Here is a 20215-nt window from a genome sequence, read left to right on the forward strand (position 1 = left end):
TGGGATGAAAGGCCCAAGGATATCCCGAATAAGGTCATGTCGGCACAGGCAGCAGATACCTCCAGATACCCAGCGCTTGGGTTAGGAAAGCTGAAGCCCACCTGGTGTGGGCTTTCCACACCTCCTTCCCCTCCTTTCCACACCTCCTTTCCACACCTCCTTTCCCTCCTGGGTCCTTGCTCTCCTGCACTCCCCTGGGCTGTGAGCACCACAAAGACCTTTCCAACCTCAAGGCTCCTGCGATTCTGTCATGGGCAAAAGACAGGTGACGCACGGCTGCTGCGAAGAAGGAAGAAGTGGTTGGGAACATGGGAATCAAGGGCAGCCTTGGCTACCACAGCACAGGAACACTAGGTTTGAAGAGCTGTTGTCAGGGAGGAAAGTGAGTAGCAGGGTACAGCCCCTGGACTTCAGGCAGGCCAACTGTGGCCTAGTCAGGCAGCGGGTAGGCACCTCATGGTCCAAGAGCAAGAAGGGTCCAGCCAATACTGAGGCAAACAATCAGAAATCTCAGCAGCCTGGCTTTGGCTGAGCGGCGTAGCCACGGCGGAGCACCAACGTCAAAAGGCAGCATCCTGGAGTTGGAAGGAGGAATGAGCTGCAGAGAAGGAATGTGGGAATAATCCCTGGGCATGTTGGGATGCTGTTAGGAAAGCCAAAGCTCAGCCTGCCTTGAGTCTTGCAAGGGGCCTCAAGAGCAACAGGCAACAAGCATCAAGAGCAACATCCAACCCCTACAGGGGTAGCCAAAGAGTGATGGGAGAAAAATGTGGGCCCTCTGCTGACTGGGGCGTCTGATTTCCTGACAGTGGACAGAGAGCAGGCTGCCTGTGGGGAGTCAGGGCCTTCTCTCTCCCAGCGGTCACCTGTAAGTTCTCCCAGGCTGCTCTGCCCTTTGAAAGAGTTGAAGGAAGGAGGGGTATCCCTCCCAGCCTGAGTAAACTTGAGCCGTACAAGCCAGCTGATGTGCTACAGGGCAGGGCTGCTGTAAAGGAAGACCTAGACCAGCGGGAGCACTGGGCCAAAGGAACCTCACGGTGTTAAGAAGGACACGTGGCAAGTGCTGCATCTGGAAAGGAAGAACCTCTTACATCAGTATGGCCTGGGGAATGGACCAGGCTACGCTCTTAGAGACCTGAAACCTCCTCTGGGTAGACCTGAGCCGTGGGGCAGGGTCACCCTTGGAGAGACGCTTGAAGGGTGGAAGGCAATGGACATACAGGCCTCGTCTTCCTGGACCAAGACAGCCGGCTGTGGGAGGGGGCACTCCTGAATGCTCCGTGGAGGAAAAGAAAAGGTCACAGAAAATATCTCCCCACAGGTTGGGACTCTTGCTTGGTTCTCAAGCGTTACATCTTTTCCTGGCAGTAGTGCCTCACCATGCCTCCTTTCCCATGCCCCAAAGGCCTCCTCAGTTTGGAGTATAACCCAGCGCTGTTGGGGAAGCAAGGAAACTTCCCCCACCTCCCCAGCGAGCGGTGTCTGTCAGGACCCTGCAGTGCCACGTGCCTGGGGATGCTGAGGGGATGAGGGGACGTGCTCAGCAGGGCCCTGGGTACAGAAGCAGCTCTGAGACTGCACTGAGGAGGTGATGCACTTCCCTGCCCTGCAGACATGGAGGCGGCTGGGATGTGTCTCAGGAGGGCAAGGGAATGCCTTCAGAAGCCAAGCTTCCCGGGATAGACTCTCCCTACCCATGGTGAGTCACACTCTAATGTTGGATTGGCCGTGTGCCAGCCTTTATGTGTGAGGCCAAGCCAGGAGTGCGTGCTGTCTGCAGGCTTGTATCCCACGCAGGGCTGAATTCCCCTGAGGCCAGGGCCGCTCCATCCCTGCCCCAGGAAAATCGTCTTTGAGCACTGGCTGCACCCGAGTACACAGCTCCAGGGCAGGCCATTGTGTGTCCCGCTGGTCAGGGTCCTAAGCATGCAGCCAAACTGCATGGTGGTGTGAGGAGAGTGGGAGGAACAAGGTTCTGTCCAGAGCCACAACACACCCGCCTTGTAGGGAGGAGGGAGGGGCCCAACTTATTGTGGGGCTTTGGGAGGGCAACGTTCTCATTCCACAAGCCCGCAGATGTCATTGTTAGGAGACCCCCAGAGACTGCCACAAGAGGGGATGACTTTACCATAGACACTGGCCAAAGTTTGCAGGAATGGGAAGCTTTCCTTGGGAGAAGACATTTGTAACCACAGCACAGCCCACCTGCCCACAGAGGCAATGGTCAGTGATTGCTGGAGCGAGCATGGGGGCAGTCAAGGAGGAGGAAGGATGCGGCGTGTCCCCATTCGCAGACGCCTTTGGGCACCAGGGAGAAGACAGCATTGGTGGGAAGATATGCCCATCTTCCTGCACAGGCTGTTGAAAACATCTCACCAGATTTCCCCAGACCCATGTCCTCCCTCTCCACAGACCTCCCCAGCTCTTGGGGACACACCTTTTGCCTGTGTTGACATGATTCTGTGCAAGAAATCCTTGGGCCTCTCATCCCCTTCCTTCAAAAGAGCCTCCGTGGCCTAATGGTCATGTCAGAAATGAGGAAATAAAATGGCAGGCTTGACGTAAACCAAAACACAGCCTGTGACATCAGGTAGGATATTTTTCTCTGGAGGTGAGTCTGTTGGAAAATTACTGCCCGCGTGCAGTGACTGAGGGCCTGGGGCAGTGCAGGAGCAGTATAAAAGCAGGCCCTTCCCGTCACTCTCTCACCCACTCCTCTCGCCTCGATTTCCTTGGGAACAAGGTGAGCTGAAGCCCTTTCCTGTCTTTCTCAGCTGCCTCCTCCTTTTCCTACTGTGGGATTTCTCAGCCCACACTTGGCTCTTTTTCCCCTGCTGTGTCTTCAGTCCCCATGCCACGGTAGAGGGATGGTGTGGCTTCGAGAGAGGCTGGGCTGAGGTGTCTGCTGAGCTGGTGCTATGTGGGTTTAGTTGTTCTTCTTGGAGCTCTTCTGGGCTGAGGGAAATGGTATTCCTCATCGTCCTGGGGTGACAGGCTGCACCTCACCCACCCCTCCCCCCCCATGCTCTGCTTCCCCCTGCCCACTCTCCCAGGTGCACCTCCCGCCCCGAGACATGTCCTGCTACAACCCGTGCCTGCCCTGCCAGCCCTGCGGCCCGACCCCGCTGGCCAACAGCTGCAATGAGCCCTGTGTCAGGCAGTGCCAGGACTCCACCGTCGTCATCCAGCCTTCCCCCGTGGTGGTGACCCTGCCCGGCCCCATTCTCAGCTCCTTCCCACAGAGCACCGCCGTGGGATCCTCCACCTCCGCTGCCGTTGGCAGCATCCTCAGCTCTCAGGGAGTGCCCATCTCCTCTGGGGGCTTTGGCCTCTCCGGCTTTGGCAGCGGCTACTGCGGCAGGAGCTGCCTCCCCTGCTAAAGCTGCTGGCGATGGCCCTGGGGAAGGCCCCCAGGGACCCACAAGATGGCACTGGAGTGCGGATGGAGGGTCGGCTGGTTGCTTTCAGAAGGGCTGAGCCACACCGGCAGCCCGTCAGGCAGATGGACACCTGGCAGGGTCTCGGCCACAGCCATGGGGCGAAGACTCCTATCTGAGCCTGGTGCTCCCTGCGCTGGGACCAGCACTCAGAACGACCACAGTTCCCTCTTCTGCCTCAGTAAAGTTCTGCTGCATCCCAGTCCGTGCCTCTGTGTCATCCTTTCCTCTGTAGAATCTCTCCCATGATGCCCAGGGAGAGAGATGTTGCTCCCTGGTCATTCTGGCAGGGTGGTCTTTGGGATGGTTGTGCAATGGTTGTTATCACAATTGTGTTGCGTCTGACGGGGATGGAATTAACTTTCCCCATAAGAGCCTTCATAGTGCTGTGCTTTGTAGGTGTAGCTAGAAGGGTCCTGGTAACACAGAAATGTTTTGCCTTCTGCTGAGCAGTGCTTTTCTTTGCTTATGCACGTGGGACTTGCGTTTATTCATTACACTGCCTTTATGCCAAGCCACAAAGTTTTCTCCTTATTTTCTGCCCCCTGTCTCGCTGAGGACACGGAAGGATAGAGTGTCTTGGTGGGCAGCTGGCAGCCAGACGAGGCCAACTCCCCGCAGCCTTTCTGGCGTTCAGCACGGGTCTCAAGACATTGGCAGTTTTGATCTGAGCATGCTCTAGCTGTAGTAGTTCCTAATTAGCAGGCGTTTGCGCAGGTGAGGGAGGGTGTTCGCTTGGTGCACCGCTTATCTCTTTCCTTGCCTGAGCTTGGGCACATGTTCCTAGAACCAAAGGCTATGCGCTTTGCCCTGGCATGGATGCCCTTCCTGTGCTGGGCAGAGCTGCCTTGTGGAGAGGGTGCGGGAACACACCTCCCTCTTCCCATGCGGGACTGATGTGGGTTGTATGGTTACACAGGCTCCCGAGGTCCTCCCTCTCCTTTACGCGAGGTGTTTAAAACTACTAACCAACACTGTTGCCTTAACGTGGGGTTTGTGGAATGTGGTGTCATGCTGGCGTACGAGGAGACAATTTCTGGGTGCGGTGACAGTGAAACATGCCCTGAGGTGGCCGGTCCGTGGGCGGCAGCTGCCTGAAAACCAGCTGCTTTTAGCACTGTGTTGGAGCTTGACCTGTGCCTATCGAGCCACGATTCAGTGCTATCAGAGGACAGTGTTTAAGAGAGGGACCCAAACCTCTCTGAGAATGTCACGGTTCAGCCGGGCATCCAAACTACATCTAAGAACGTGGTAGTTGAGGCAGAGACCCAAAGCACATCTGAGACAGCCATGGTTGAGATCGGGACCCAAACACCACCTCGAGTAATTGCTCCAGTAGTGGAAAAGAAATAGTGGGCAGGGAGGTGAACCGGACTATATCGTCCATTAGTAAGGGAGTGAGGGGGACGAAGAGTCTGATGGGTAAGCTGGTTCTTCAGCAAAGAAGTGGGAGGGAGAAGTGAGAGAAATCACTCAAGAGACGGGAAGTACCCGGTCCCTGACCTCAAGGGAACTTTGGGAGATGTGGAAAGATTACAGGCAGCAGCCGGGAAAGCGGATCACTGCCTGGCAACTCCGATGCTGGAAGAGCAGGGCCAACAGTCAGGAACTGGAAGGTAAGGAAGCCCAACAGGCTGAGCGCCTCGCTAGGGAGTGGGGAGTTGACAGCGGAATTGGAAAAGAGGCGGTGAATTGCAGTGCCCGGGGGCGTCTCCTGTCAAGTACGAGGACAGGATTTCCGCTGAGGGAAGATCTTGTGATTTGGCGAGGAAGGTGGACTACCACTTTGGATGGCATCCAATACCCGAGAGAATTAGCGGTGCTGGTCATCGTCTACGGTGACCTGGGTAACAAGGAGGTCTCCAAAGGTCTGGAGAACGCCCCGTGTATACGGGCCATGTGAAAAAGGTGGTCCGCAATGCACCAGTGGCATATTCTAACAGCTTGGCAACACTGCACTGCCCAGATTTGGATACACCAACTGTGGAGAGAGCAGCTTGCTGCCTCTGAAATGTTGAAGAAAATCTCTCTCCCTCCTTGTCCCCGCAGGCCAGCACCTCAGCTGTGAGGGGTGCCCCACAGAGCCAGTCTGCTCCTGCTGTGGTCAGGGGGGAAAGGAAGACCCCGGACCGTGTCACGTGGCCCTCTCCGGATCTTCCTGCATGACCAGGGGAAGTGGGATGCTGAGCCCACCTTTGAGCCGGAAACCTGCGTGCGCACACAGCGGGGAAGGCCGCTGCTAATAAGGGGCCGTGCAAGAAGGCTGTCAGTTGAGCTGCAGCTCAGTTACCCCATTATCTGGGGGCAAGAAAGCAGAAGAAGGGTTAGGGAAGGGCAAAAAAAAAATGCTGATTCTTCTTAGAGGTGGATTGGCCATGAAACAAAGCAAGGGCAACGGACCTGCCCAGGAGAGGTGTTTGTTGGGAGTACGATGGCAGGGTGGCTGTCACCACATCTTTATGGATGTGATTAATAAGGTAACACCTGTATCCCCGTCACCTGGCAGCCAGACAAGGTCAACCCGCCACAAGAATGATTGCTAACTGCCGCAGCGTGGTCCTTCCGTCTACGGACACCGCAGCACCAAGGGTGAGGAGAGCGTTGCGCTGGAGGTGCGTAGGGCAGATGGGGAGCCTTTGCTCTTTGCAAAAGGCGGGCAGGGTGGGACCCAGGGCGGTGGGCCCCTTCGGGCCACCATCACTTTCATGGAGAGGAAGTCATCCATGAGTCCTCCAGAGCCCCTGGCCATTCAGGCCCTGCTTTGCTGGACCTCTGCGCAGCCGTGCCTTCCGGGCCTCAGTGCACTTGCTGAGGAAGGGACGCGTGGCCACTGCTGATGTCGCTTGAGGAGCCTGGGCTGCGCGAAGCCCTGGGAGGGCAGCAGCCCCACAAGCTGCTGGGAAGTGGCCAGGTGGGGAGGAGAGGAGTCAGGTGGGAAGGGGTAGCAATCGCTCGTGCCCTGGCTGCTGCTGTGCTGGGGGAGGAGGCTCAAGCAGGAAATGACCCCCAAACGGCTGACCAGAATTGACAAAAGAGCTGTGGCATGCTGTATGACATCATGGCCAACAATAGCACTGTGGGTAGAGCCGTGATCAGCATCTGTCTTGGTAGTAACCAGCCACGTCACCTCACATCTCCTTCGCCCTCTGACAAGCAACAGCCCAAGAGCAGGGCCAGGAAGAGGTGCTTTTTTGGTAACCCCATTAAAACAGGTGAAACTCAACTCTCAGGACTCTTCCCAGACATGAAGGGCGGCTGACATCAACATCCTGGACTGCGTGAGTAGGCGTGTAGCCAGGAGATCGTTAGGAGTGATGACCCCACTCGGCTCAGCACCAGCCCGACAGTCTCTAGAACATTAGTTCAAGTTTTGGGCTGCAATATAAGAAGGACGTGACCAAACGGAATGGGTTCAGCGGAGGGTGGCCAGGAGAGTGAGAGGGTTGGAGCCCTTGCTTGGGGATGAGAGGCAGAGGGTGTGGGGTTTGCTGAGCGTGGAGAAGAGAATGCTTTGGTGAGAGACCTAAGATCGTCTCTGAAGCAGCTACGGTCATTAACGTGTGTCAGGTAACTCTTCGCGCCCCAGATAGGCAGAGAAGTTCAGAAAGCAGGGGGTCACCCTACGTGTGCCAAACAATACTCTAAGCAAGCCTGTGTTAACAATCACTGCATTACCATCCCCAACAAGCCTCTCCCAGAACCAGCCCCGAGCAACATATCTGCCCTTGGGCATCTTGGGAGGGCATCTGCAGGGGGAAGAATGACACAGAGACAAAGGCAGGGATGCAGCAGAACTTTAATGAGGCAGGAGAGGGAATTGAGGTCGTTCTGAGTGCTGGTCCTGGTGCAGGGAGCACCAGGGGCAGATGACAGCCAGCACCCCACAGCTGCAGCAGAGATCCTGCCAGGAGTCCATCTGCCTGCCCCACGGAGGGAGCAGAGCCAGCAGGAATTCCCTAGGCAGGCTTTGTGGGGCTCAGAGCCATGGGGAGCACGGGAGATCAAGGACCCGGGAGGGAAAGGAGAGAGTGGAAGAGGGGAAGGGTAGGCATGCACTGTGCTTTCCGAGAGCCCATGCTGACCCTGTACTTCTGCAAGGGGTGTTAGCATGGCTCAGCCCCTCTGAAAGCAAGAAGCGGGTGCTCCGTCGCCAGTCCGGTCCCAACTTGTGGGTCCCTGGGGACCTTCCCCAGGGCCATCGCCAGCAGCTTCAGCAGGGGAGGCACGTTCTCCCACAGTAGCGGTTGCCCAAGCGGGAGAAGCCAAAGCCCCCGGAGGAGATGGGCACTCCCTGAGAGCTGAGGATGCTGCCAACGGCAGCGGAGGTGGAGGATCCCACGGCGGTGCTCTGTGGGAAGGAGCTGAGGATGGGGCCGGGCAGGGTCACCACCACGGGGGAGGGCTGGATGACGACGGTGGAGTCCTGGCACTGCCTGACACAGGGCTCATTGCAGCTGTTGGCCAGCGGGGTCGGGCCGCAGGGCTGGCAGGGCAGGCACGGGTTGTAGCAGGACATGTCTCGGGGCGGGAGGTGCACCTGTGAGAGTGGGCAGGGGGAAGCAGAGCATGGGGGGTGGGTGGGTGAGGTGCAGCCTGTCACCCCAGGACGAGGGAAAGAGCCACGAGCTGGAGCCAAGAGGTGGAGGCACCGTAGGCAGACCTAGTGGTTCTCCTTCCCCTCTGCCCAAAAGAGCCCTGAAAAGAGCACCCAGACCCAGGGAGGTCCCTTCCTGGCCCATAGCTCAGCAGACACCTCAGCCAAGCCCAGCTTCTGCCCACGCCACACCTTCCATCCCCTCCATCTCCCATGACAAGCAGTTCCAAGACCCAACAAAAGGAGAAAAAGACAATTTTGTGCTGAGAAATCCTAGAGGAGGATGAGGCAAAGGAGGACGAGCAGGCAGAGGAGAAAGGGCTTCAGAGTTACCTTGTTCTCAAGGAGATGGAGGCGAGAGGAGTGGGTGAGAGAGTGAGGAGAAGGGCCCGCTTTTATAGTGCTCCTGCACTGCCCCAGGCCCTCAGTCACTGCACGCGGGCAGTAATTTTCCAACAGACTCACCTCCAGAGCAAACTATCCTCCCTACTGGCACAGGTTGTGCTTTGGTTTCCCTCAACGCTGCCGCTTCATTTCCTCGTTTCCATCGTGCTTGATTTGCCATGCAGTCTCCTTTCATGTGCTGGGATGAAAGGCCCAAGGATATCCCGAATAAGGTCATGTCGGCACAGGCAGCAGATACCTCCAGATACCCAGCGCTTGGGTTAGGAAAGCTGAAGCCCACCTGGTGTGGGCTTTCCACACCTCCTTCCCCTCCTTTCCACACCTCCTTTCCACACCTCCTTTCCCTCCTGGGTCCTTGCTCTCCTGCACTCCCCTGGGCTGTGAGCACCACAAAGACCTTTCCAACCTCAAGGCTCCTGCGATTCTGTCATGGGCAAAAGACAGGTGACGCACGGCTGCTGCGAAGAAGGAAGAAGTGGTTGGGAACATGGGAATCAAGGGCAGCCTTGGCTACCACAGCACAGGAACACTAGGTTTGAAGAGCTGTTGTCAGGGAGGAAAGTGAGTAGCAGGGTACAGCCCCTGGACTTCAGGCAGGCCAACTGTGGCCTAGTCAGGCAGCGGGTAGGCACCTCATGGTCCAAGAGCAAGAAGGGTCCAGCCAATACTGAGGCAAACAATCAGAAATCTCAGCAGCCTGGCTTTGGCTGAGCGGCGTAGCCACGGCGGAGCACCAACGTCAAAAGGCAGCATCCTGGAGTTGGAAGGAGGAATGAGCTGCAGAGAAGGAATGTGGGAATAATCCCTGGGCATGTTGGGATGCTGTTAGGAAAGCCAAAGCTCAGCCTGCCTTGAGTCTTGCAAGGGGCCTCAAGAGCAACAGGCAACAAGCATCAAGAGCAACATCCAACCCCTACAGGGGTAGCCAAAGAGTGATGGGAGAAAAATGTGGGCCCTCTGCTGACTGGGGCGTCTGATTTCCTGACAGTGGACAGAGAGCAGGCTGCCTGTGGGGAGGCAGGGCCTTCTCTCTCCCAGCGGTCACCTCTAAGTTCTCCCAGGCTGCTCTGCCCTTTGAAAGAGTTGAAGGAAGGAGGGGTATCCCTCCCAGCCTGAGTAAACTTGAGCCGTACAAGCCAGCTGATGTGCTACAGGGCAGGGCTGCTGTAAAGGAAGACCTAGACCAGCGGGAGCACTGGGCCAAAGGAACCTCACGGTGTTAAGAAGGACACGTGGCAAGTGCTGCATCTGGAAAGGAAGAACCTCTTACATCAGTATGGCCTGGGGAATGGACCAGGCTACGCTCTTAGAGACCTGAAACCTCCTCTGGGTAGACCTGAGCCGTGGGGCAGGGTCACCCTTGGAGAGACGCTTGAAGGGTGGAAGGCAATGGACATACAGGCCTCGTCTTCCTGGACCAAGACAGCCGGCTGTGGGAGGGGGCACTCCTGAATGCTCCGTGGAGGAAAAGAAAAGGTCACAGAAAATATCTCCCCACAGGTTGGGACTCTTGCTTGGTTCTCAAGCGTTACATCTTTTCCTGGCAGTAGTGCCTCACCATGCCTCCTTTCCCATGCCCCAAAGGCCTCCTCAGTTTGGAGTATAACCCAGCGCTGTTGGGGAAGCAAGCAAACTTCCCCCACCTCCCCAGCGAGCGGTGTCTGTCAGGACCCTGCAGTGCCACGTGCCTGGGGATGCTGAGGGGATGAGGGGACGTGCTCAGCAGGGCCCTGGGTACAGAAGCAGCTCTGAGACTGCACTGAGGAGGTGATGCACTTCCCTGCCCTGCAGACATGGAGGCGGCTGGGATGTGTCTCAGGAGGGCAAGGGAATGCCTTCAGAAGCCAAGCTTCCCGGGATAGACTCTCCCTACCCATGGTGAGTCACACTCTAATGTTGGATTGGCCGTGTGCCAGCCTTTATGTGTGAGGCCAAGCCAGGAGTGCGTGCTGTCTGCAGGCTTGTATCCCACGCAGGGCTGAATTCCCCTGAGGCCAGGGCCGCTCCATCCCTGCCCCAGGAAAATCGTCTTTGAGCACTGGCTGCACCCGAGTACACAGCTCCAGGGCAGGCCATTGTGTGTCCCGCTGGTCAGGGTCCTAAGCATGCAGCCAAACTGCATGGTGGTGTGAGGAGAGTGGGAGGAACAAGGTTCTGTCCAGAGCCACAACACACCCGCCTTGTAGGGAGGAGGGAGGGGCCCAACTTATTGTGGGGCTTTGGGAGGGCAACGTTCTCATTCCACAAGCCCGCAGATGTCATTGTTAGGAGACCCCCAGAGACTGCCACAAGAGGGGATGACTTTACCATAGACACTGGCCAAAGTTTGCAGGAATGGGAAGCTTTCCTTGGGAGAAGACATTTGTAACCACAGCACAGCCCACCTGCCCACAGAGGCAATGGTCAGTGATTGCTGGAGCGAGCATGGGGGCAGTCAAGGAGGAGGAAGGATGCGGCGTGTCCCCATTCGCAGACGCCTTTGGGCACCAGGGAGAAGACAGCATTGGTGGGAAGATATGCCCATCTTCCTGCACAGGCTGTTGAAAACATCTCACCAGATTTCCCCAGACCCATGTCCTCCCTCTCCACAGACCTCCCCAGCTCTTGGGGACACACCTTTTGCCTGTGTTGACATGATTCTGTGCAAGAAATCCTTGGGCCTCTCATCCCCTTCCTTCAAAAGAGCCTCCGTGGCCTAATGGTCATGTCAGAAATGAGGAAATAAAATGGCAGGCTTGACGTAAACCAAAACACAGCCTGTGACATCAGGTAGGATATTTTTCTCTGGAGGTGAGTCTGTTGGAAAATTACTGCCCGCGTGCAGTGACTGAGGGCCTGGGGCAGTGCAGGAGCAGTATAAAAGCAGGCCCTTCCCGTCACTCTCTCACCCACTCCTCTCGCCTCGATTTCCTTGGGAACAAGGTGAGCTGAAGCCCTTTCCTGTCTTTCTCAGCTGCCTCCTCCTTTTCCTACTGTGGGATTTCTCAGCCCACACTTGGCTCTTTTTCCCCTGCTGTGTCTTCAGTCCCCATGCCACGGTAGAGGGATGGTGTGGCTTCGAGAGAGGCTGGGCTGAGGTGTCTGCTGAGCTGGTGCTATGTGGGTTTAGTCGTTCTTCTTGGAGCTCTTCTGGGCTGAGGGAAATGGTATTCCTCATCATCCTGGGGTGACAGGCTGCACCTCACCCACCCCTCCCCCCCCATGCTCTGCTTCCCCCTGCCCACTCTCACAGGTGCACCTCCCGCCCCGAGACATGTCCTGCTACAACCCGTGCCTGCCCTGCCAGCCCTGCGGCCCGACCCCGCTGGCCAACAGCTGCAATGAGCCCTGTGTCAGGCAGTGCCAGGACTCCACCGTCGTCATCCAGCCCTCCCCCGTGGTGGTGACCCTGCCCGGCCCCATCCTCAGCTCCTTCCCACAGAGCACCGCCGTGGGATCCTCCACCTCCGCTGCCGTTGGCAGCATCCTCAGCTCTCAGGGAGTGCCCATCTCCTCTGGGGGCTTTGGCCTCTCCGGCTTTGGCAGCGGCTACTGCGGCAGGAGCTGCCTCCCCTGCTAAAGCTGCTGGCGATGGCCCTGGGGAAGGCCCCCAGGGACCCACAAGATGGCACTGGAGTGCGGATGGAGGGTCGGCTGGTTGCTTTCAGAAGGGCTGAGCCACACTGGCAGCCCGTCAGGCAGACGGACACCTGGCAGGGTCTCGGCCACAGCCATGGGGCGAAGACTCCTATCTGAGCCTGGTGCTCCCTGCGCTGGGACCAGCACTCAGAACGACCACAGTTCCCTCTTCTGCCTCAGTAAAGTTCTGCTGCATCCCAGTCCATGCCTCTGTGTCATCCTTTCCTCTGTAGAATCTCTCCCATGATGCCCAGGGAGAGAGATGTTGCTCCCTGGTCATTCTGGCAGGGTGGTCTTTGGGATGGTTGTGCAATGGTTGTTATCACAATTGTGTTGCGTCTGACGGGGATGGAATTAACTTTCCCCATAAGAGCCTTCATAGTGCTGTGCTTTGTAGGTGTAGCTAGAAGGGTCCTGGTAACACAGAAATGTTTTGCCTTCTGCTGAGCAGTGCTTTTCTTTGCTTATGCACGTGGGACTTGCGTTTATTCATTACACTGCCTTTATGCCAAGCCACAAAGTTTTCTCCTTATTTTCTGCCCCCTGTCTCGCTGAGGACACGGAAGGATAGAGTGTCTTGGTGGGCAGCTGGCAGCCAGACGAGGCCAACTCCCCGCAGCCTTTCTCGCGTTCAGCACGGGTCTCAAGACATTGGCAGTTTTGATCTGAGCATGCTCTAGCTGTAGTAGTTCCTAATTAGCAGGCGTTTGCGCAGGTGAGGGAGGGTGTTCGCTTGGTGCACCGCTTATCTCTTTCCTTGCCTGAGCTTGGGCACATGTTCCTAGAACCAAAGGCTATGCGCTTTGCCCTGGCATGGATGCCCTTCCTGTGCTGGGCAGAGCTGCCTTGTGGAGGGGGTGCGGGAACACACCTCCCTCTTCCCATGCGGGACTGATGTGGGTTGTATGGTTACACAGGCTCCCGAGGTCCTCCCTCTCCTTTACGCGAGGTGTTTAAAACTACTAACCAACACTGTTGCCTTAACGTGGGGTTTGTGGAATGTGGTGTCATGCTGGCGTACGAGGAGACAATTTCTGGGTGCGGTGACAGTGAAACATGCCCTGAGGTGGCCGGTCCGTGGGCGGCAGCTGCCTGAAAACCAGCTGCTTTTAGCACTGTGTTGGAGCTTGACCTGTGCCTATCGAGCCACGATTCAGTGCTATCAGAGGACAGTGTTTAAGAGAGGGACCCAAACCTCTCTGAGAATGTCACGGTTCAGCCGGGCATCCAAACTACATCTAAGAACGTGGTAGTTGAGGCAGAGACCCAAAGCACATCTGAGACAGCCATGGTTGAGATCGGGACCCAAACACCACCTCGAGTAATTGCTCCAGTAGTGGAAAAGAAATAGTGGGCAGGGAGGTGAACCGGACCATATCGTCCATTAGTAAGGGAGTGAGGGGGACGAAGAGTCTGATGGGTAAGCTGGTCCTTCAGCAAAGAAGTGGGAGGGAGAAGTGAGAGAAATCACTCAAGAGACGGGAAGTACCCGGTCCCTGACCTCAAGGGAACTTTGGGAGATGTGGAAAGATTACAGGCAGCAGCCGGGAAAGCGGATCACTGCCTGGCAACTCCGATGCTGGAAGAGCAGGGCCAACAGTCAGGAACTGGAAGGTAAGGAAGCCCAACAGGCTGAGCGCCTCGCTAGGGAGTGGGGAGTTGACAGCGGAATTGGAAAAGAGGCGGTGAATTGCAGTGCCCGGGGGCGTCTCCTGTCAAGTACGAGGACAGGATTTCCGCTGAGGGAAGATCTTGTGATTTGGTGAGGAAGGTGGACTACCACTTTGGATGGCATCCAATACCCGAGAGAATTAGCGGTGCTGGTCATCGTCTACGGTGACCTGGGTGACAAGGAGGTCCCCAAAGGTCTGGAGAACGCCCCGTGTATACGGGCCATGTGAAAAAGGTGGTCCGCAATGCACCGGTGGCATATTCTAACAGCTTGGCAACACTGCACTGCCCAGATTTGGATACACCAACTGTGGAGAGAGCAGCTTGCTGCCTCTGAAATGTTGAAGAAAATCTCTCTCCCTCCTTGTCCCCGCAGGCCAGCACCTCAGCTGTGAGGGGTGCCCCACAGAGCCAGTCTGCTCCTGCTGTGGTCAGGGGGGAAAGGAAGACCCCGGACCGTGTCACGTGGCCCTCTCCGGATCTTCCTGCATGACCAGGGGAAGTGGGATGCTGAGCCCACCTTTGAGCCGGAAACCTGCGTGCGCACACAGCGGGGAAGGCCGCTGCTAATAAGGGGCCGTGCAAGAAGGCTGTCAGTTGAGCTGCAGCTCAGTTACCCCATTATCTGGGGGCAAGAAAGCAGAAGAAGGGTTAGGGAAGGGCAAAAAAAAAATGCTGATTCTTCTTAGAGGTGGATTGGCCATGAAACAAAGCAAGGGCAACGGACCTGCCCAGGAGAGGTGTTTGTTGGGAGTACGATGGCAGGGTGGCTGTCACCACATCTTTATGGATGTGATTAATAAGGTAACACCTGTATCCCCGTCACCTGGCAGCCAGACAAGGTCAACCCGCCACAAGAATGATTGCTAACTGCCGCAGCGTGGTCCTTCCGTCTACGGACACCGCAGCACCAAGGGTGAGGAGAGCGTTGCGCTGGAGGTGCGTAGGGCAGATGGGGAGCCTTTGCTCTTTGCAAAAGGCGGGCAGGGTGGGACCCAGGGCGGTGGGCCCCTTCGGGCCACCATCACTTTCATGGAGAGGAAGTCATCCATGAGTCCTCCAGAGCCCCTGGCCATTCAGGCCCTGCTTTGCTGGACCTCTGCGCAGCCGTGCCTTCCGGGCCTCAGTGCACTTGCTGAGGAAGGGACGCGTGGCCACTGCTGATGTCGCTTGAGGAGCCTGGGCTGCGCGAAGCCCTGGGAGGGCAGCAGCCCCACAAGCTGCTGGGAAGTGGCCAGGTGGGGAGGAGAGGAGTCAGGTGGGAAGGGGTAGCAATCGCTCGTGCCCTGGCTGCTGCTGTGCTGGGGGAGGAGGCTCAAGCAGGAAATGACCCCCAAACAGCTGACCAGAATTGACAAAAGAGCTGTGGCATGCTGTATGACATCATGGCCAACAATAGCACTGTGGGTAGAGCCGTGATCAGCATCTGTCTTGGTAGTAACCAGCCATGTCACCTCACATCTCCTTCGCCCTCTGACAAGCAACAGCCCAAGAGCAGGGCCAGGAAGAGGTGCTTTTTGGTAACCCCATTAAAACAGGTGAAACTCAACTCTCAGGACTCTTCCCAGACATGAAGGGCGGCTGACATCAACATCCTGGACTGCGTGAGTAGGCGTGTAGCCAGGAGATCGTTAGGAGTGATGACCCCACTCGGCTCAGCACCAGCCCGACAGTCTCTAGAACATTAGTTCAAGTTTTGGGCTGCAATATAAGAAGGACTTGACCAAACGGAATGGGTTCAGCGGAGGGTGGCCAGGAGAGTGAGAGGGTTGGAGCCCTTGCTTGGGGATGAGAGGCAGAGGGTGTGGGGTTTTGCTGAGCGTGGAGAAGAGAATGCTTTGGTGAGAGACCTAAGATCGTCTCTGAAGCAGCTACGGTCATTAACGTGTGTCAGGTAACTCTTCGCGCCCCAGATAGGCAGAGAAGTTCAGAAAGCAGGGGGTCACCCTACGTGTGCCAAACAATACTCTAAGCAAGCCTGTGTTAACAATCACTGCATTACCATCCCCAACAAGCCTCTCCCAGAACCAGCCCCGAGCAACATATCTGCCCTTGGGCATCTTGGGAGGGCATCTGCAGGGGGAAGAATGACACAGAGACAAAGGCAGGGATGCAGCAGAACTTTAATGAGGCAGGAGAGGGAATTGAGGTCGTTCTGAGTGCTGGTCCTGGTGCAGGGAGCACCAGGGGCAGATGACAGCCAGCACCCCACAGCTGCAGCAGAGATCCTGCCAGGAGTCCATCTGCCTGCCCCACGGAGGGAGCAGAGCCAGCAGGAATTCCCTAGGCAGGCTTTGTGGGGCTCAGAGCCACGGGGAGCACGGGAGATCAAGGACCCGGGGGGGAAAGGAGAGAGTGGAAGAGGGGAAGGGTAGGCATGCACTGTGCTTTCCGAGAGCCCATGCTGACCCTGTACTTCTGCAAGGGGTGTTAGCATGGCTCAGCCCCTCTGAAAGCAAGAAGCGGGTGCTCCGTCGCCAGTCCGGTCCCAACTTGTGGGTCCCTGGGGACCTTCCCCAGGGCCATCGCCAGCAGCTTCAGCAGGGGAGGCACGTTCTCCCACAGTAGCGGTTGCCCAAGCGGGAGAAGCCAAAGCCCCCGGAGGAGATGGGCACTCCCTGAGAGCTGAGGATGCTGCCAACGGCAGCGGAGGTGGAGGATCCCACGGCGGTGCTCTGTGGGAAGGAGCTGAGGATGGGGCCGGGCAGGGTCACCACCACGGGGGAGGGCTGGATGACGACGGTGGAGTCCTGGCACTGCCTGACACAGGGCTCATTGCAGCTGTTGGCCAGCGGGGTCGGGGCCGCAGGGCTGGCAGGGCAGGCACGGGTTGTAGCAGGACATGTCTCGGGGCGGGAGGTGCACCTGTGAGAGTGGGCAGGGGGAAGCAGAGCATGGGGGGTGGGTGGGTGAGGTGCAGCCTGTCACCCCAGGACGAGGGAAAGAGCCACGAGCTGGAGCCAAGAGGTGGAGGCACCGTAGGCAGACCTAGTGGTTCTCCTTCCCCTCTGCCCAAAAGAGCCCTGAAAAGAGCACCCAGACCCAGGGAGGTCCCTTCCTGGCCCATAGCTCAGCAGACACCTCAGCCAAGCCCAGCTTCTGCCCACGCCACACCTTCCGTCCCCTCCATCTCCCATGACAAGCAGTTCCAAGACCCAACAAAAGGAGAAAAAGACAATTTTGTGCTGAGAAATCCTAGAGGAGGATGAGGCAAAGGAGGACGAGCAGGCAGAGGAGAAAGGGCTTCAGAGTTACCTTGTTCTCAAGGAGATGGAGGCGAGAGGAGTGGTTGAGAGAGTGAGGAGAAGGGCCCGCTTTTATAGTGCTCCCGCACTGCCCCAGGCCCTCAGTCACTGCACGCGGGCAGTAATTTTCCAACAGACTCACCTCCAGAGCAAACTATCCTCCCTACTGGCACAGGTTGTGCTTTTGGTTTCCCTCAACGCTGCCGCTTCATTTCCTCGTTTCCATCATGCTTGATTTGCCATGCAGTCTCCTTTCATGTGCTGGGATGAAAGGCCCAAGGATATCCCGAATAAGGTCATGTCGGCACAGGCAGCAGATACCTCCAGATACCCAGCGCTTGGGTTAGGAAAGCTGAAGCCCACCTGGTGTGGGCTTTCCACACCTCCTTCCCCTCCTTTCCACACCTCCTTTCCACACCTCCTTTCCCTCCTGGGTCCTTGCTCTCCTGCACTCCCCTGGGCTGTGAGCACCACAAAGACCTTTCCAACCTCAAGGCTCCTGCGATTCTGTCATGGGCAAAAGACAGGTGACGCACGGCTGCTGCGAAGAAGGAAGAAGTGGTTGGGAACATTGGAATCAAGGGCAGCCTTGGCTACCACAGCACAGGAACACTAGGTTTGAAGAGCTGTGGTCAGGGAGGAAAGTGAGTAGCAGGGTACAGCCCCTGGACTTCAGGCAGGCCAACTGTGGCCTAGTCAGGCAGCGGGTAGGCACCTCATGGTCCAAGAGCAAGAAGGGTCCAGCCAATACTGAGGCAAACAATCAGAAATCTCAGCAGCCTGGCTTTGGCTGAGCGGCGTAGCCACGGCGGAGCACCAACGTCAAAAGGCAGCATCCTGGAGTTGGAAGGAGGAATGAGCTGCAGAGAAGGAATGTGGGAATAATCCCTGGGCATGTTGGGATGCTGTTAGGAAAGCCAAAGCTCAGCCTGCCTTGAGTCTTGCAAGGGGCCTCAAGAGCAACAGGCAACAAGCATCAAGAGCAACATCCAACCCCTACAGGGGTAGCCAAAGAGTGATGGGAGAAAAATGTGGGCCCTCTGCTGACTGGGGCGTCTGATTTCCTGACAGTGGACAGAGAGCAGGCTGCCTGTGGGGAGTCAGGGCCTTCTCTCTCCCAGCAGTCACCTGTAAGTTCTCCCAGGCTGCTCTGCCCTTTGAAAGAGTTGAAGGAAGGAGGGGTATCCCTCCCAGCCTGAGTAAACTTGAGCTGTACAAGCCAGCTGATGTGCTACAGGGCAGGGCTGCTGTAAAGGAAGACCTAGACCAGCGGGAGCACTGGGCCAAAGGAACCTCACGGTGTTAAGAAGGACACGTGGCAAGTGCTGCATCTGGAAAGGAAGAACCTCTTACATCAGTATGGCCTGGGGAATGGACCAGGCTACGCTCTTAGAGACCTGAAACCTCCTCTGGGTAGACCTGAGCCGTGGGGCAGGGTCACCCTTGAGAGACGCTTGAAGGGTGGAAGGCAATGGACATACAGGCCTCGTCTTCCTGGACCAAGACAGCCGGCTGTGGGAGGGGGCACTCCTGAATGCTCCGTGGAGGAAAAGAAAAGGTCACAGAAAATATCTCCCCACAGGTTGGGACTCTTGCTTGGTTCTCAAGCGTTACATCTTTTCCTGGCAGTAGTGCCTCACCATGCCTCCTTTCCCATGCCCCAAAGGCCTCCTCAGTTTGGAGTATAACCCAGCGCTGTTGGGGAAGCAAGCAAACTTCCCCCACCTCCCCAGCGAGCGGTGTCTGTCAGGACCCTGCAGTGCCACGTGCCTGGGGATGCTGAGGGGATGAGGGGACGTGCTCAGCAGGGCCCTGGGTACAGAAGCAGCTCTGAGACTGCACTGAGGAGGTGATGCACTTCCCTGCCCTGCAGACATGGAGGCAGCTGGGATGTGTCTCAGGAGGGCAAGGGAATGCCTTCAGAAGCCAAGCTTCCCGGGATAGACTCTCCCTACCCATGGTGAGTCACACTCTAATGTTGGATTGGCCGTGTGCCAGCCTTTATGTGTGAGGCCAAGCCAGGAGTGCGTGCTGTCTGCAGGCTTGTATCCCACGCAGGGCTGAATTCCCCTGAGGCCAGGGCCGCTCCATCCCTGCCCCAGGAAAATCGTCTTTGAGCACTGGCTGCACCCGAGTACACAGCTCCAGGGCAGGCCATTGTGTGTCCCGCTGGTCAGGGTCCTAAGCATGCAGCCAAACTGCATGGTGGTGTGAGGAGAGTGGGAGGAACAAGGTTCTGTCCAGAGCCACAACACACCCGCCTTGTAGGGAGGAGGGAGGGGCCCAACTTATTTTGGGGGCTTTGGGAGGGCAACGTTCTCATTCCACAAGCCCGCAGATGTCATTGTTAGGAGACCCCCAGAGACTGCCACAAGAGGGGATGACTTTACCATAGACACTGGCCAAAGTTTGCAGGAATGGGAAGCTTTCCTTGGGAGAAGACATTTGTAACCACAGCACAGCCCACCTGCCCACAGAGGCAATGGTCAGTGATTGCTGGAGCGAGCATGGGGGCAGTCAAGGAGGAGGAAGGATGCGGCGTGTCCCCATTCGCAGACGCCTTTGGGCACCAGGGAGAAGACAGCATTGGTGGGAAGATATGCCCATCTTCCTGCACAGGCTGTTGAAAACATCTCACCAGATTTCCCCAGACCCATGTCCTCCCTCTCCACAGACCTCCCCAGCTCTTGGGGACACACCTTTTGCCTGTGTTGACATGATTCTGTGCAAGAAATCCTTGGGCCTCTCATCCCCTTCCTTCAAAAGAGCCTCCGTGGCCTAATGGTCATGTCAGAAATGAGGAAATAAAATGGCAGGCTTGACGTAAACCAAAACACAGCCTGTGCCATCAGGTAGGATATTTTTCTCTGGAGGTGAGTCTGTTGGAAAATTACTGCCCGCGTGCAGTGACTGAGGGCCTGGGGCAGTGCAGGAGCAGTATAAAAGCAGGCCCTTCCCGTCACTCTCTCACCCACTCCTCTCGCCTCGATTTCCTTGGGAACAAGGTGAGCTGAAGCCCTTTCCTGTCTTTCTCAGCTGCCTCCTCCTTTTCCTACTGTGGGATTTCTCAGCCCACACTTGGCTCTTTTTCCCCTGCTGTGTCTTCAGTCCCCATGCCACGGTAGAGGGATGGTGTGGCTTCGAGAGAGGCTGGGCTGAGGTGTCTGCTGAGCTGGTGCTATGTGGGTTTAGTCGTTCTTCTTGGAGCTCTTCTGGGCTGAGGGAAATGGTATTCCTCATCATCC

The 20215-nt window shown here is 56.9% G+C and overlaps 1 protein-coding gene and 1 pseudogene across 1 annotated transcript; both read right to left on the reverse strand.

Moving 5' to 3' along the window:
- Positions 1-7647: 7647 nt before the first annotated feature.
- On the reverse strand, positions 7648-7953 carry LOC142067964 (feather keratin 1-like). The gene has a single exon (XM_075117023.1). It carries the CDS (start codon positions 7951-7953, stop codon positions 7648-7650), a length of 306 nt encoding a protein of 101 aa, XP_074973124.1.
- Positions 7954-16262: 8309 nt separating this feature from the next.
- LOC142067790 (feather keratin Cos1-1/Cos1-3/Cos2-1-like) lies at positions 16263-16569 on the reverse strand (annotated as a pseudogene).
- Positions 16570-20215: the final 3646 nt, after the last annotated feature.

The sequence above is a fragment of the Phalacrocorax aristotelis genome, chromosome 23, assembly GCF_949628215.1.
Source record: "Phalacrocorax aristotelis chromosome 23, bGulAri2.1, whole genome shotgun sequence".
Classification (NCBI taxonomy): Eukaryota; Metazoa; Chordata; class Aves; order Suliformes; family Phalacrocoracidae; genus Phalacrocorax; species Phalacrocorax aristotelis.